The 17,986-nt window shown below is 38.2% G+C and overlaps 1 protein-coding gene across 1 annotated transcript in view; it reads right to left on the bottom strand.

The window, feature by feature from the left end:
• RAPGEF4 (Rap guanine nucleotide exchange factor 4) overlaps window positions 1-17,986 on the bottom strand; it is a 146,876-nt gene that overhangs the window by 67,187 nt on the left and 61,703 nt on the right. Inside the window, exons 5-6 of the mRNA XM_030454028.1 lie at window positions 11,719-11,791; window positions 10,738-10,802 (exon numbers count right to left, since the gene is read on the bottom strand). Of these exons, the coding sequence (XP_030309888.1) occupies window positions 10,738-10,802; window positions 11,719-11,791 (138 nt within the window). The remainder of the gene's footprint in view (window positions 1-10,737; window positions 10,803-11,718; window positions 11,792-17,986) is intronic.

The following is a 17,986-nucleotide window of genomic DNA, read 5'->3' as shown; positions in this document are numbered from 1 at the left end:
ACTGCCACAAGGACACACAGCACTTTCCAGGCAGCAATCCTGATTCTCTACCCCAAACCTCGTAGCATAAAAACCAGCAAACCACAAAAGACAGCATTTCAAGAACATTGCCTAAGTAGCATTCAGCAATTTTAGCAAGCCAACCTCCTGTTTTTCTTCTCCTTCCCCCAGTTTGGACCAGTATACCAGGAAGACAAGGGAACCATACTATTACACATGCCCAGGACTGCTGTGGAGCAGCATTTACAGTATAAAGAATGCCAGAAACCTTACTGCTACAGTATTGTCAACACAGGTTTTTCCAACATTCCCCTGGAATCTGCAGCAGCAGTGTGTGAACTGAACTGGGGGGAAACAAAAGGGGTATGGGAACGTGTGTGTTAGGCTCCTTTGTGGAGCCCTATAGTTTTGCCAGTGATGATGAGATACCTTGTGCTGTTAATTACAAAAGATTTTTCCTATGCTTATTTCCCAGACTCATTTGGTACAGTTACCAGAACCCAGCAGCCTGCAGACCACAAGCTGGAAATCCATAATCTAGCCTGGCTCTGAACACAATTTAAAAAAAACACAAGAGGAGGGAAGGAGAGGGGAACAAATATTTGTCTGGACTTGTATGTGTATTACAGCAATAACAGGAATACATCATACAAATCTGTATTTAAACACAGGAGGCTGAATCACACCCATCAATTTGTGATTTAGCAGTGAACTGCAATGGAGCTGCAGACTGGCCTGAAAAAGTGATCCACTGCCAGTTGTCCCTCTGCTTCCCCTGCAGCTGATGTGGGCTGGCAGAAATGCCAGGTTTGGGACAGGGAAAGTCTCAGTACTTTGTGCAGATTGGATGCATAAGGATGCAGAGTTCAGAGCAGTCTGATACAGGACTGCTGCAGTCCATCCCCTCCTTGGACCTCATATCCAGGCTCTGCCCTGTTGCTTGTGCTGGCTCTGGACAGGAAGCTAATTTTCATACAAAACAGCAGGACTTTTTCTAAGCTCAGAAAACAAGGTTTCTGTGGTTTTGACAGTCTGCTCCCTTTCCACCAGGTAAGCAGGAGTGTCATGGAGGACACAACCTGCACAGCAGGATGTAGAGAGAAGGAATGTTGAGGGGGACACATTGGGCAGGACAGGTGCCCTACAGCCCCAGTGCAAGTCACTGCCAGCTCCTGTGGAAGGGCAGCCACAGCCCCGTAGCTCTCCTTGGGCCCAAACGTCCATTGCTCTGGGAGCTGATGCTCTCATCATCTTCCTATTGCAGAGCCATCCTCTCCTACCTCTGCTCCTTGTGTCACTGCTGGCTCTAAAGTGGGCTGAGTCAGAAAACAAGTTGGGCTGACAAGTAACTATCTGAGGCATTGTGAATAAGGCTACCAGGGAAGAGTGGCATGAGAGAAAGATGTTTCTTCAGCCCCCTCAGATTCACGCATTTGAAGCCAGATGCTTTACTGACTGAGGAAGGACAAAGCAATACCAGGAGGTTTACAGACTTAATCATAATTCTGCCCTGTTAAGATACTGGCTCTTTCTCCATCCACTGCGTGTTTAAGATTATTATACAAATTGTTTATATAATTTCATTTCCTAAGATGCAAACAAGAGTGGCTGAGTAATCCTAATTAGAAGCAGTGTAGTAACTGGTATTGAAAGTCAGCTTTTTTCCCACATTTTTATTTTGGAACATAAATTATGTATTCTTTTCATTTCCCTACTAGTCAACTCAGCTATGTGTGTATGTATTTCCTCACTAACTGCTTTCTTTAGTATTAAGACAGCTGCATCACTGATGACAAGGGACATGAAGATCAAACATGTTCATAATCTTGTGCCAAACTGTCTTCCAGAAGGAAATTTACAAAAAGAATAAATAATGAAAAATCATCAATCTTTAAATACCTGCAAAGCATTTACTCCTTATCTCCAGTGATGAGGATAACAGTCCAGTTACATTTTCTGCTCTGCTGTAGGTAATGACATTTTTGGATCAGCAGTTCTAACTCAAAATGGCTCTAAATAAGTGCCACAAGCCAAATACTTGTTTTGGTGGTGGTGGAGCTCTTTGCATGAAACCAGAACAACGGGCTCCAGGTTCTTGACTAGGTAGCACAAAAAGAATGAAATCACTGGACAGCTTTTCCCCACTGTTTATTAACCTCAAATATTTGTCATCCATACACAGACAAAAAAAGATGCTGCTAAATTATCAGATCAGACACATTGATTACTTCTTGCTGACTCAAAACTGGAATTGACTTTGTGGAATATCAATTTTCAGCATGCATTGTAGGACAGGCAGACAAAATGCTGTGCAAGAGATGATATGAGTGACTAGAAGAAACCTGATTTTAAGATCCTTGATCCAATTTTTCTGCCAAACTTGAGAAAATAATTACAAGATTCAAAAAAATTCATTTTGATGCTTCAAATGTAAGTGCCAAATGTGTTACTTGTTTATGCTTGACTTGTCTGAAGACATGAACCTTGAAAAGGACTATCTTTTTTTTTTTTTTCTCAGCATAATTACCCACTCTTTCTGCCTTTCAACTACAAGTGATAAATGGAGCATACATGCATGTTTTTTATGGGTTGGGACAGAATCACCCAGAAGGCACAACCAAAGAGCAAGAGTCAGTGAATGTGACTCCACGGTGTACATTATCAGACTGCCCTTCTCAGCACTGGAAGGTGAGGCAATAAGCTGGGTCCCTACCCAACTGGACGGAGAGTGATGTTCCTATTGAAAGGAGGTTCCACACCTACACAATATTGAGTATTCGTGTTCTAGCATTTTTAGGAATTTGTTCTTTTTCCATTATCTATGTTACTGAGCTAAACTACAGTAGCCACACTCATTCAGCCAGGCAAGAGGAATCAGAAAGAGAAAACATCTCTTCAGCCAGATAGTTTTTCTCATGCTACCACAAGCACCTCTGTAAACCTTTTGTGGTTACTCAGGAAGGAAGCGAGGACTTGCTTACATTGCTACTCTGAAGAAGACCAACAGTGTGAGTCAGATCTCCTCCAAATCACAAGACTAACAACAAAATATGTAACACTTGGTTGTTCATTTGTTTATTGATTTCTGAACTTCTTCCTCCCATGCCCACTGTCTCTTAGGATCATTACACCAAGGACTGATCACAACAAGCTCCTGTAAGAAAACTAATCTGAAATGTATGGACACATGAGAATCCCATGCTTTACAACATTCTGAGTAAACAAGCATCTTTCTGTCTGACTCCATCCTCTTTATCCTCTTTATACTGCAAGCTCTTTTTTTGGCAGAGGCCTCTACACCTCCTTTGCACCACAGCACCCAGTACAAAAAAGAATCGGAAGACTTTAGGATACACGTAAATTGCAATAAAAGCTGACACAGAATATTGAAAAAGGTAAGAGAAGTGGAGAATACCACTTACAATAACTGCTTGAGAGGACTCTTCATTCAGACAAATACTATAGGGATCGTAAGTATTCATACTCAGATGAAAAGTTGTGGAATTAAAAGCTCATATAGTTTAGCTCTAACATTGACTTGAATATACTGGCTGTTCTGCTGCTAACAGAGCAGGTCTCTGTCACTCTCATGTACTTCTTATTCTTCATCTTTTCACTCCTCCCTCATAACAAAACCTCTACTACCTTGATTTGGATCTCACAGATAGTTTCACAATGACTCTGAAAATCATTACAGCACTTAAAGAAGGATAAAGATGCAGGCACACCTTTCCAAGCTTGGTTTTCCATTCCTGAAAGGAATGATTGTGGTTGGTAGTGGAAAGGAAGTGGTTGCTTTAGGGGAATGTTTTACAGCTGTGGCAGGAAGGGAAGGTTCTGTCTTCAGGTGCTGACAGTTCAACCATGCTGTGGGCATGGGCACTATTCACTTTTTTCCCCATTAATAATCTTCCACTGGGAAAAATGTGAAAATTTGCTTGTATTTTAAAACTAAAATACACCTATATATGGTTAATCCTCTGTTACAAAATGAGGGTAAAACTTAAAATAAGAATATTCCTTTAGCATCTGTAGGTTGCAAAATTATGTCCTTTTCTGCAAGAGGTTTAATTCATGTACCAAGAGAACTTTTGCCTCTATGTCTTACCAATGTAGACCAATGTAAACAGCTCTGCTTATCTTTGGAGATGTTCTTAGAAACACTGCAATGAAAATTCTCATTGGACTCCTCACATGAACCATATTTTTTCTTCCAAAGTCATGGAAGGGCATCAAGAACCAGCAATCCTTGAACTAGATCAAGTACACACTGAAGAGAAATTAAGTTATTTTGACATGTACACTGGTAAATACACAGCAACCTGGACCAAGGATTCTGTTTATGTCTCCATAATGTTACTTATCCCTATAGAATAATAGATCAAATGAGAATCACTAATCACATCTGCAGGTTTCATATCAGGACTACTCTAGCTAGCTCTGTATTGGTCAGATTGGAGTTCAATGGTATGGTTAGATACAGCAGAAGAAAATGTTTTCAGCAGAAACTACCATTAGGATCTCCAGAATTCAAGGTACATTCTGGAATCATGAGTCACAGATATTTCACAGATGATCAGGTAGGTGAACTGGATAATAGAAGATGGAATGGTGTAAGCTTTCCTTTGAGGCATCAGTACACAAACTGGTATTTGGAAGAAAGCCTTCAGCTATGTATCATCTCCATGTGGCTGGACCTGGAGACAGTAATGTATCAAAACCTTCCCTGTTGGTTCTGCAACAGATTTCTTCTATGCAAAGCCTACATATTTAACCCAATAGACCTGCTAACAATTTTGCTTATATTGAAGAGCTCTGATGACATATAATGATCTCCACATTTTTCATGATGAAGTTCATATGAAAAATGCATTTTTCACAGATTGCTACTCATCTCACACTCCTGTCTTTGTTATCTTTCCTGCCATATGCTGTCAACATGTGAGTCATTGCCAGGGTCTATATGAACAGTCTCTGCACTAGCCAAATCCTTACAAGCTGGCTGTGATAATGATTGAACCTTCAGTACTGCCATTTAGAGCAACACCTAGAGCAAAATGAAGGATTTGAACACATCTCTAAGCAAACTACTGTCATATATGTGAAATTGGTGTCAATATCAGAGTAGCCCTTAGTACAGTAAGGACTGTATGAAGACATAATTTAGAAATATGCAATAACTCTGAAAACAGAAAATAAAAGGGAATTTGTTTTAATGGTATGCTAACATTGTATAACAGAACTGACCCTGGCTCAGAGCCCAGAAGAGCATAGGAATGAATGCACACATATCACTGGGAAGTTACATAAACCATCCACACAGAAAATTAGTTTTGTTACAACACAGTTTTCAAGTGAATGTTGGAGAAGTTGCCACTTCCAAACAAGCACTTTGTCATTGCATCTATAATCTTGCTAGAATGCTGTCTGCTTTCCTGTTCTCTCTCTCTTTTCAATCTTTCTTGTTGGCTCACAATTTCATGAGCTTGTGAAATATTTTCCTAAACATTCTGCTAAAGCTCTTCAAATTCTACATTTGACAATCTACTGAGTATGTTAAAAGATGAGCTTTCTTCACAGTCATGTGGGAAAAGCAAATTAAAATATAGGGAAATCAGAAGCAAAAATATTGTGTTTATTGCTAGTGCATGAATATGATTACTAATGGAATCTTGTGTGGGGTCTTCAAGGCTGCATCTAGTGAATTATAATGCCATCTTTACAAACAGGTATAGTTCCAAATACCCAGAGATATATCTAAGTGCTTGAAAATTGTAAAAATTGAAAATTCATTTGCCTGGCAATGTTGGAAATTTCAGTATTTTGAGGATTAACATGTAGATCCTATCATTCTCCGTCAACTGAGAGATCTTTCAAGTATTATTTTATTACATGCATTTAGAGTTGATTAGATAGGAAATCTTGCTTTCAAAATCACTCAGACTACTTAAATGCATAAAGATCTGCATAGCACCTAAGTCTTACTGAAAATTCAGGAAAGAAATGGAATCTACATTTTATCACATCAAATTAACCAGGGAAGAAGACGGATGCAAAGGTGACTTGTAGAGGAGTATTTTGGCACATCCTATAGGAGCTTTGCTACACAAGATGCCTTCAAATAAATCACTTCCAATAAACTCCCAGTCTACAGGATTTGGAATCATTACATGAAAAACAACAAGGGGACGTTTCAGCCTGGAAGCATCACAAACTCGAGCCACGTGTTTTTCAAATATTGATGCACTAGGGGGAGCTCCTACAACTCTGTATCACAATAGAAACCCAAAGGCAGCATAGGGAACATAATGGAAGCAGCAATGAGAGAGATTTGGGAAAAAAATATATATTCTTCACCCAATAGCAAGAATGACTGTAGTTGTATTTGTACAACTTAATCTGCTTATAACTTCTGTGTTCAGAATGGTTTCCTCAGTATAAAGGAGATGAGGAAGCACTTTCTTCCTTTCAGGATATATGTTTTCAATGAAGATGACACAAATTAATGCACCTTTCAAAGAGTCATAGAGATTAAACTGTACAAAAAGAAAGTTAGCATGACCTTTCAGGTGACATCTTTTTTTACGTAAGTGTGTCACAGGAAAAATATATGTGAGTAGGTAATCAAAGTCTGTACCACAATAAACACGACGAATTGAAGTCTGTACCAATAACAAACACAGATAACAGGACTTCATTAACACTGCTCATCAGCCTATATTCTTTAAATTCTCTCCTTTCAGCACTTAATTTTTCAGCCTTCCTTTCAAGCAGGATTTTTTTTCTCTGTAGTTTCTTGAGGATGTGGGGGTTCTTTTAGCAAACTGCAATATGGAAATTCCATAATGGAAACTTCAGCTTGGATCATCAGCAGGGTTAGGAATATTAACTATTAATATTTAACTATCAACTACTTGAATATTTATTACTAATCACAGAATTCTACCTTTTCTGTGGATCATTCCTGTGCTCTCTTAAGTAGAGCACCCAGAGTTTGCAAAGCCGTTTAAGACATTTGCTGGTAGCAGAAAAAAAAAACATTCAGCTCCACAGTCCACAGGAGAGTGGGGATTCCTGTTTGCGATGGGTCTGTCCTCTCTTCTAACCCACATTCATTCCTGTCTCTACAAGTAATTTCTGCAATGTCCTTTCTCTAAAACTACCATACATACCATGTCTCCAGAGCAGAATGGGTACTTCTTCACTTATTTCCTACTTTGATACCAGTAGAGGGTGTAAAAGCACATGGGAGACAACTGGTTTATCAGATAGTGTCTGGCTTTATAATAATCAAAATGTTGCTCTAGCAGCCACAATGAGTGATTGCAAGAAACCCCCACTGCTAAGCACTGACACAGGAATGCCCAAGGAGGCCCAGACCAATGACCAAGAGTGTGGGAATTCTACCCAGGCAATGCAGACAGCCTGTGTGCACAGACTTGCAGGTAGAACTGCAATGAGCCTCCAGTGAGCTGGTTTCAACTGAGCTGTTTCAAGGCTTAGCAATAGAGTTTGTTTTGCAGAGGGCTGCAAATGGCACTACTTACTGCCAGAACAAGCCCCAGATGTCAAGCTCCTAGCCCAAAGGACAGGATTGCTCAAGTAGCACTGGACAAAGCTATATAAGAGGTGCTATGTATTTTCCCTCAACCTCAGTATCAGAGAGATTTGATCCATTTCAATTTAAAAATCAGCCAGAAGCATACTCTCAGCATGGCAAATTCAGAGTAAACAGTGAAAAAGTGGCCAAATTGTAAGAACAGGATCTCATAGCAGGGGGCACCATGCAACCCTGCTGCCTGCTCTGCTGGTAATACATGGAAACAGAACCACTACCTATTTTGTCTGCAGGCTGGAACCCAACCTCCCCTGTGTTCTAAGTACTCTTCTGTATCTTTTCAATAAATGTATTTGAAATTATTATTGATTTTGTCATTTTGGCTTTTGGGGTTATATTCATCTCACAGATTCAGCTATATCCAACTATACCCCCTGAGTATTTTGATAAGTAGAGTTAGAAAGACCAGCATAAAGGTATCAGACTGGTGAGTTAAAAAGACAGAAGCTGTGTTACTTTCCCTTCTGTAAGACAGCTTTAAATTGACTTTATTTCCATGCGACAAAGTAGAATTCTCTTAGTATTTTATGCTTGATTTAACTGCTAACTTGCTTTAAATGAGCTTCAATAATGTAACCCTAAATGCAAATAAATTAATGTTTGGTAAAAGAAAATTTCTTTGCTGACTTCTCCAAATAGATTTTTTTTTTTATAGACTTTAATTGAACTAGAAAAACCAAACATCCCCATATGGTGAGACAATTTCAAGGCATGTCTTAAAAGGAAAATCTTGTATTACTCATCAAAACCTAATAGATGTGACAGGAAAAAAAATTAAGCTATGAAGATGAAACTCAAATAATAAGCAAACACAGAAAATCATCTGTTACAGTGCTTGCAAAAGACTAAGCACAGACTAAAAGAGAAAACCATCTATCTTGTAATTCAAGAGTGGGATATATTAAATTTAATTTGAAGCAAATTATTCATAGTTATAAACTTCCTAGGAAAATTAACACACACCTCTCTCCATGTGAAATAAATGCAACATTGTGATCAGAACTAAGATGTTACCTCTTTCTGCCTGCAAATGTTATGTTTTCTTACCATATGAAAGATTTTGAGTAACCTTCTCTGAATCTGGAAAGTTCCTCACTCAGTCTTTTTCTGGACATTACAAAGAAGCCTGCAGGCCGCTCCCAGCCATACTTCCTGCCAGTCCCACAGGCATCATTCAAGCAGTCTAATGATACGAAAGTAGTCATGGATGTCCTGAAAATACTTCCCTTTCCCTGGATAAATGCCCTTCCCTGTTGCAGAAGCCTTTTTGGCAGTCATATATCATCCTAAAATAAGCAAAATATATAAAATCTACACAGGGCTGCTTTCTGATACTCTGTTATTTTGTATTGTGAATAGCTGGCAACACTTCTGGAAATCTGTCACTGAAATCCCAGTATCTCTCTGATCATTCAAAACTGACCATGGGGCATACAGACTGACATGTGATGCAAGCACTATAATTGCTGTACAGTTTGAAATTCTGGGAATGAAGCTTGCATGCAGTAAACAAAATACTCCAGTATTTATCTCTGCTGCACTTACCTTTCACTTAACATAATTAAAGAGAACCGTGGCCATATGGCAAAAACACAGAACTAGGATTCAAGAGCCACTTCTGTGCTGTGTAGGTTCTTCTGCCACATTTGTCATGGACTTTTGAGCTTCTCCGTGACGAAACAAGGTGACAAGCATCTGTCACATATTTACTCCCTCATCGTCTCTCCACAGAAATGTGTACAGTGTGGGAGTGAGAATCGTGGCTGTTTTATGTATGTGTTTTGAAAAGGAAGTTAATATGGTTTGCAAAGGACTTTGTCTCTGAAAGAGGATAATACCAAGTTTAGCTGAGCACCACTGCCCATTACTGGAGGGATACCACTTTCTGGGAAAGATGGATATTTTTACTATGTTACCTCTCTGTATTAACTCTATCTGCCTTCAGAAAATACAACACTATAGTTCAGTTTGGATTCTACACCTGGTAAGGAAGACCCCTGTTCTTGCTTAACTGCAAGCATAGAGTTGAAATGCCAACATCTCAGGGAAGCACTGAGCCTTAAATCATTACCTGTAAAATGCTTACAGAACGAAAGGTGCTACTTAAGACTTATTATTCAGTGCGTGGAAAAACGTTTATTCTCATACAGGGTAACACTGTGTTAAGAAGTAGTATAGCATTAGTAAGACTCTAGAAAGGAACTGCATACTGTTATATTTATACCTTCAGTAAAAGCTGAATGTGACAATTAAGAAAGGTCAGCGCCCTTGAGGAAGCAGGACAGACAGACAGAAGAGGTGGAAGTAGTTATTCTCACATTAAGGAAACAGGCTAAAATATTGTTTTTATCTGCTGTCAAGAGATGTTTTTTGTGTAACAAAAATACCTTTAACCTTTCAAAGAAATCACACAATTCAGCTCCTGCATCTACAAAGAAGGCATTGATGCACAAGTTTATTACTGACTTTTCTACTCCTGCCATAAAAAAATCTAGAAGTTATTAATCTTTATAGAGATGCCTGATACTATTTCTGCCCACTATTATAATTACTATAAAATCACCATAGAAATATTCATGAGTTCTTTCATGTGGGTCTCATCTGGTGAGACTGAAGGCACAGAACTCTTACAAAGGGGAAAGGGGATGTAAAGCTGCATTCTGAACCAGGAGAAAACTCACCCTGAGCAAAGGGTCAGAACAATGCCTATGCATTGGTTAAGATTCTGTTAAGCCTTAAAATAGGATTTAATAATGAATCCTACGATCCATCAGCTATGCACTGGTCTTGTCACAGTGCTTCTTTTCTCCCTTACCCTTGGTATCTCTCTGAGAAAGATAGGACCTACAGTGGTTACAAACCTACAAAGTTTGTAACACAAACTGCGGCAGCAGTAAACTTTCTAATGACGCTGATCCTGAACCAGTCACTTTCTCTAGTTATACGACACAATGTCTATAGCATCCTCACAATGTGTGTACTGTACTCACATACATAAACCACATGCTTTGTATTTGGATCTAGTTCTTTTCAATTTACTGCTGTATTTTGTCATTTTTCGTTACCAAATCCTCCACCCCCATTAAAAAAAAATAAATAAAATAAAAGGTGTGATTTACCTTATTACAATTCTTAGAAACTTGGCAAAGAGCATTGCTTGACATGCTGTCCTTATCTGGCATTCCTAAAAAAAGGAATACAGGCAATTAATAGATACTCTACATTCTTTAAGTAACAGTGGAGATATAAATACCATCAATAGTTTGCTAAACAGTACCTTCTCACAACTTAATATTTTAAATACAGGAATTATTTCTAATTTTCTAATTTTCATTTAATATGATCTGTATTTTAGTACCTGGGAGTCAAGAGCAACACTGACTTTGCACTAAGTAGTATTGCTATGGTATGCTATGCTATTGTTTTACAAATTGAACATACTGAATATGTAACATATGAGACAAAATTTGTAGATGCAGTTGCTAGCCATCTGATATTGCCATAGTTTGCACGTAAACAATTCCCTGGCAACTAAATAAAAGTGCCTTGATTTACAGAAATGGTGAGTTCCAAAGGCTGCCCTTGGCTTCGTCCCACAGCCTGACAGATTTTCATGAGGCAGAGACATACTCAGACTTTCTTAGCTGCGTAACTAAGGTCAGACAGCAACGTGTTCACTGCAGGCTGTCTGCCCAACCACTAACCTGAGTTCTTAGGCAAGTTGTGTAGCCCATGCCAACTAAAAATACAAGCCAGTTTGTTATATTTATTTTACTATCAGAGCTCCTGGCTGTGTTCCATGGAATTCATGTAACACCTATAACCAGTTAAATGTTACATGGCATCATACAGTATGGTTTGGTCGACAGGCCTGGTTCATAATGCAGATTGTGTACAGCCTTGTGTACACTTGTATAGAGTTGGGAATACAGTTAGTCAAGTTCCAACCTATTTTCAACTATATGCACTATAAATACAGTTAAATACTGAATTGAATTTAACATTTAAATTCCAACACCCAAAACCAGAGGACTTCCATCCTCCACTTCCTTCTCTTTTCTCTTTTTTCTAACATCTGATGTCTGTTTTCTCATACTTACTGTCATTGTTGGAGCCAGTTTCCATAACACCATAAGGAGGGGTGAGAAGTCCAGACATATACTGTCGATACTTCTGAAAGACAGTAATGGCACATTCAGTCAGGTACAGATCTATAAAGCCATTCAGTGGATAATGTGATATTTACATTTGTGTGTCTGCTACCCTGTGCTTCACATGAACACAAGCAATCTGAAGCAGTAAGACATGTTTTCACTCTTAATGCTACAAAGCCTGCTTTCTTGACTGCAGAACACTGCCTTTCTTTTATCAAAGTTGTTCTAAAACAGTTCCATCCTTCATCTTCCCCAAAGCATGACTTTGAGGGTTCTAATAAATCAATACTGTATATGGCTGTGTGATTCCTCATAAAGGCTGTTTTAAAGATTATTTGTAATTACATTACTCAGCTGAACTCCAGCTAGAAAGCAACTTTACTGTAGGGATGGAAACAAGGCTGTTAACTAAGGATTTGTGAGAATCATGTACCACTACAATTCTGGAGTAATTTTTGAAGCCTAGAGACTTTAATGCAAAAACTCTGGACATTTATTCCAAGACACTAATTTTGTTGTTTTCAGAAGCTACAAGGTTACGAAACACACAAACCCAGCACTTCATGTAAAGTATAAACACAAACAAAATCTGCATTACCAAATGAAACTTTGTAACTGTAAAAACAATGTCCCTTGTACCACTGTAACCTACATAATTGTAACAAACATCAGTAACCGGTATTTATTTTTCTTCAGTGAATGCTGGTCATACCATCAGTAAGGTTCAAAGCTCTGTCTAGAGCTTAAGAAAATAACAAAAGCGTAAAAAAAATAACACCAAAGGAAGAAAAATGTCCTTTTATCAAATACAAATCATACAATGAATCGTTGAGACATTTTTGCTTTCAATCATACTATATTACTGTCATGCTTAAGGGTAAAGAATAATATAGCCTTTTGGAATTGTCAGAAAATAAGCTTGTGCAACTGGAATGCTGATGTTCAGAGTAAATGAAATGTGTCATGCAGTCCTTAGGGTGTGGAGTGAGCTGAACTTGAAAAACCAACCAGCTGAAATTCATGTAGCTTTCAACTAAGCACACTTGCTAATTGAGACAGAAAACTTCCCTCACAGTACAATTTTTATATAAAAGTTTTATCCTTTTCTCTATGGAGCTGTTTGGATGTATTCATTTTTAAAATTCCATCTGCTAAATTTTAACAGATGCCTGAATTATCATTTTCACAACACTTCTTCATAGAAATGGATACGGAAATACAATAAATTAGAGCACTAAAGACTGAGTGTCTTGCATTCTAAATAATAACAAAAGCTATGAAGATTACATTAATCTTAATAATCCAATCCTATTTTTAGACAAGCTAGTACATCCTAAAGCTTAGTGACATATTATTTAAATCTCACCCATAATCCATCTGAAAACTCATAGGAGCAAAATTGTTATAACCTTAGTCAGTCAAACAAAATAATTGCTACTTCATTTGAGAATAAAACTCTCCAATTTTCTTTCCCAAGCCCTTCATTTTCTCATACTCTGCATCCAGTCCTATACCTGGAATTCAGTGAGACAAAGAATATCAGAAACAATTATTTTCCCAGTTCAACTAGTAAACAACACATAAAACAAGGGAAATACTCATTTTGGTATGTCGGAAGAAAAAAAGGAAAGCATGTCACAAGGGGTTGAAAAAACATTTTATTAAAAGGCTACATAAAAGTCTTGGTTTACATTCTAGTGAATTTGGTCTTGAAATGTGAATTAGAATGGAAAATTGAAATGTTCATTTGAGATACAGCAAAATCAAATATTATAGGGTTTTTTCTTTTGCTCTTCCTCACCATTCAGATAATATTCATTTCTTTGTTCTCTTTTTACCAACGTAGCGTTTTCCCAGAAAGACATTACTAGCCCACATTTAAAACACCTTGATAAGGAACTTGAATTGTAGGAAGACAGTAATTTTCTCTTTTATTTCCTATACCACATTCACAGTCATCACACACTGCATGGCAGTTTCCACTCCGATTAATTCTCAAGTATCTGTCCTGATTATTCTGCTTATGGAACAAAGCATAGAACACATCAATTTCCAAAAGATCTGGGGGTGTAACTTGACAAAAATACCTACCAGAAGAATAAACCAGAATTTCATATAACACTTTAAAGGAGGCACCTAACTCCATTCAGCCCCACTTCATATTCAGGATGCCAAAGCCCACCAGGAACAAAAAGCACAGACTGCCAAGAACTTCAGCTCTGTCCTTTTCCACATGAAGGCTCCACTTTGCCATGGGATGAGTCTGCTTATGGGTCTGATCCAACAAACCCAGTGATCAGTGTTGCCTGTGAAGAAGTTCAGCAGAGGCACTAATTCAAGGCATGTCCTGAGGAAGCTCAGTTGTTCAGACTCCTCCAGGGAACCCCTGCATAAATGAAACAACCCTTTGTATCTGGGTATCTGGAGGGAAGGCTGATGTGGCTGCCAACACATGGTCCCCCATGAAGATACCTCAGTGGGGTGCAGGCTGACATAGTGTAATTTACACCTGAAGTTTTGTCATCTCATCAGCCAAATTAAATGTCAAGGGACACTTATTTGTCAAGAGGTCAGGGGAACACTGTTTGCTAGGAAACCTAAGTATGCAAAGAAAGATTTAAGTAACTGCATAAAGATTCACACTATCATCAGATGAAATAATGAAGTTCCAGGCATGAGATCTCTCAAAGGTGAGATAATGAGGAAAACACAGTCCTGACTGTGAGACCTATCTTGTTACCATAATGTCTGGAAATGAAACGAAAAATCAGTAAGCTGAATTGTACTGGCAGGTGGCATTTAAAATCATCCTGAAGATTAACTGACTAAATATTTACAAAGGGCTTTTGAAAATGTATTCCCCTGGTGGTATGAACTCTGGAAAGGCTTTCCTTATGAAAGACAACAACTATCAAATCATCATAAGCTTGTTTCTCACCAGAGGTCTTCAAGTTCTGCAAATCCAACATGACAGCAGGTTTTAAAACTATACTCAGTGACCTACTCACTCTGTCTTCAGATTTCAACCAATTTATGAACGCTATCATGCAACAGCTTAAAGATCAGACACTTTCTGCATCTAATCTGACAGCACGAGTAGTATTCTAGTTACTGAGTGCCTCACATCCATGCAGTGGTGAAAATTAACACGACCCTTTCAGCCACTGCTGTAGCCTAAAGCACAGAAGTGCTGACAAAGAACAGTTGGGGATGGCAGAAGAGGAGGAAAGAGAATTACACGCTTGCCTTGCTGGGAGGTTCTATGGGTGAGTTTTCATACCAACAGTGTTTCAGGCCACTCATTGTCAGGCTTCTCAGTGTGTTCCTTCACGTGCGTTTGCTTCGACTTTATTTGCAGCGAGCTGCAGTCAAGTCTCAGAGGTTTTCATGACTACAATAAATTTGATTCTACTTGGTGAACATAACTAGGTATATATTTATATTCTGATGTTTAGAAAGGAAGCCAGAATTATAATTCTGATGTAAGCTATCTCTGAATTCTTTAAAAATTTTTCTAGCATATATAAGGTATATAAAATATGTCTTCAGAGTTCGTCTCTTGTCTTCTGTTTGAAGTACTGAAGAGTTAAGAAAGGGAGAGAAAGAGCAAAAGAAGAAATCTCTACAATATAAACTACCCAAACCAAACCAGGGAGACATGAAGTAAATAGATGAGCCTTTGTTGTCTTCCAAAGACATTGCACAGTAAAACCCCAGCGCTCTAATGGGAAAGACACAGCACTGAAGAACTCCTGGGTATAAAGTTTGAAAGCAGCTCTCCAGTCAGCAAAGAAATCTGGTGGTAGGTTAACCTTTCCCATCACAAAATGAACCTATGTGTGGCCATATATTAGGAAATCAGTGTCTTGGAACATTGGAAAAGGTTTTGTAGACCATGACAGGGGCTTGGTCTCTATCCTGCTTTCTCCCCAACTGAAAATCTCAACCTACAGGATCACATCTGACCAGATGCACTTCTGCTTCCTCCTGGTCTGCCTGCCACTGGCAGCAAAGGTAACAAGGTAGGGTCTGCATTACATGCAAACTTGGGAGTAACACTGATTAATTTCAGTTGTAGAAATCCTAGGCCAAAAATGAAGATGCTGTTTTGACACATACTGTTCAAAACTTTGTGTAACTATTTTATTAGATACTGTTATTTTGACTATAACCTGATTTCTGCAGTCCTCTTGTACTAGCTGTCAATGCTCCTATAATGGTTTCTCTTGGGGAACATATGCTGTAGGTTGACAATGTGGGCCAGCTCCTCTATTTTCTTTTGACAATAAATAATTGAACCCTGATGCTTTCAGTACAATTCTGTTCTTCCTCTAGGTTCACTGCACCAGTCATGCCATTTTGGCAATGAACGACCTCCCTTGTGAGCATTACTCACAAGGGTGTATCACTTCCATGATGTATTGTTATTTGTGCTCTTTTCTCTAGAACAATAAGGAAAGAGGTGAAAGCGCCCCTGAAGATCTCTGGACCCTCTTTTCACCCACCCAACCAAGCAGAGATTGCTGTCTCAAGGTCTAGATCTTTGCCTTTAGATTCCAAATATTACACCTCACCGAACCAAGTAAAAGGTAAAAATCTCAGGTCATCTGCCTACCAATGTTCTTAGAGAATTTCACAAAAAACCAAAACCACCCTGATAATCATATTAATTTTTTCAGGTTTTATCCAAACCTGTTACAAAAGGGAAACCAAACAATAGACTTGTTTTTTGTCTAATAGTATATGCTGAGACTGATTCACCTACTGCCTTTTTTGTGTGTTTACAAATTAGTAAGCATATTTCTTCTAATAAAGTTCAATCAGAGAATCTTCATATATTTCAGGTCAATGCCACTTAACTGGATATCACAAAAAGGACCTGACTCATGGCTGTTTAATAGCAAAACATTGTTTGAATCTGGTGTCACTCTAGAACACCAAGTAGTACTAAAGAGTTGACTTAGCCATTTGCTGAATATATAAATTCACTGTCACTGACACAATATATATATTTACTGTCACAGTACAGGTAAGAGAATAAAACTGAGATATTTCTAAAGGAAAGCATAAAGACAAATTAGGAAAAAATTATGTTAAAGTAGCAAAAACATATCTATGGATTGTAGAAAAATAGAAAATAATCCACGTGAAAATCTTACAATGACTCACTGAATAGAGACTGTTTTGTACAGGTCAGTCTATCAGGTGATTAAAATGAGATAGACAAGGCCTGAAATAGCAGAAGTGAAATGCCACTTAGTCATATTTAGGTAAAATAAATACAGGAAATGCCTGTACGGAAATTGATGAATCCTGATAACAGCATTAGTACCGTTCATAAAATAGCAGATGAATCTGCATATTTTCCATTTATTTACCTATTTACTATCTTCTGAATGTTTCTGCATGGCTATGATCAACTATGCTTTAGATTTTATTTGATCTCTCTGTTTTGGAGGCATGTATTTTTCTGTCAAATATCCAGTTAAACCAATTTATAGTCCTTGAAAAGATCCATGTGCAGAATTTACTTGATCACAGAATCCCCCTGAGTTTTAGTGAAAAAGAAAAACGCACCCCACTCCCTGAAATCATGCCTAATAGCAGACTTGGCTACCAGATAGAAACCTCAAGATAAGATTGCACTGCAAAAAAAATCAAATCCAAGGAAATTAGAGCATGAGCAATGATTAAACAAATTACACAGCCTATTCTGATCCATCTAATTTAAATATAGAAATGACATCATGCAGCCCTTCAGTTCTGTCTCCTACAGGAATACACTCAGGAAATGATGTTGGGTGGAGACAGGACTTGATTGTGAAGAGTGGGAAAGACTGCATATACTAAAAAGAGGACAAAGAAAACATGAGGAAGAAGAAGCAGCCCATCTGATTTACGTGTTTTCTTTGACTACACTTTTGTAACCATAGACAATGCATTCACAGGAAAAAAATCTAGCAATTTAACTGCCTTTCACATGAAGTTTAAGTTCTCAAAAGTGGCTGAAGAAGAGCATTATACAATTCCATTTTTACCTTTTCAAAGTGATTATGTCTTGAATCTGTCTACTTTAAAATGAGATGATGATGACTGTCAGCAGAATTGTTTCAAACTCAATACAAGATCAGAAAAACAAGCTGTGCTCTCCTTTCTTCCCCTTTCATTATCACTTTTAGGAGAGGCACCAAAGCACAGCCTAGTTGGAATTTTC

The sequence above is a fragment of the Calypte anna genome, chromosome 7 (genome assembly GCF_003957555.1).
Source record: "Calypte anna isolate BGI_N300 chromosome 7, bCalAnn1_v1.p, whole genome shotgun sequence".
Classification (NCBI taxonomy): domain Eukaryota; kingdom Metazoa; phylum Chordata; class Aves; order Apodiformes; family Trochilidae; genus Calypte; species Calypte anna.
The sequence above is the reverse complement of the archived record's forward strand: the minus strand, read 5'-3'. Positions and strand labels throughout refer to the sequence as shown.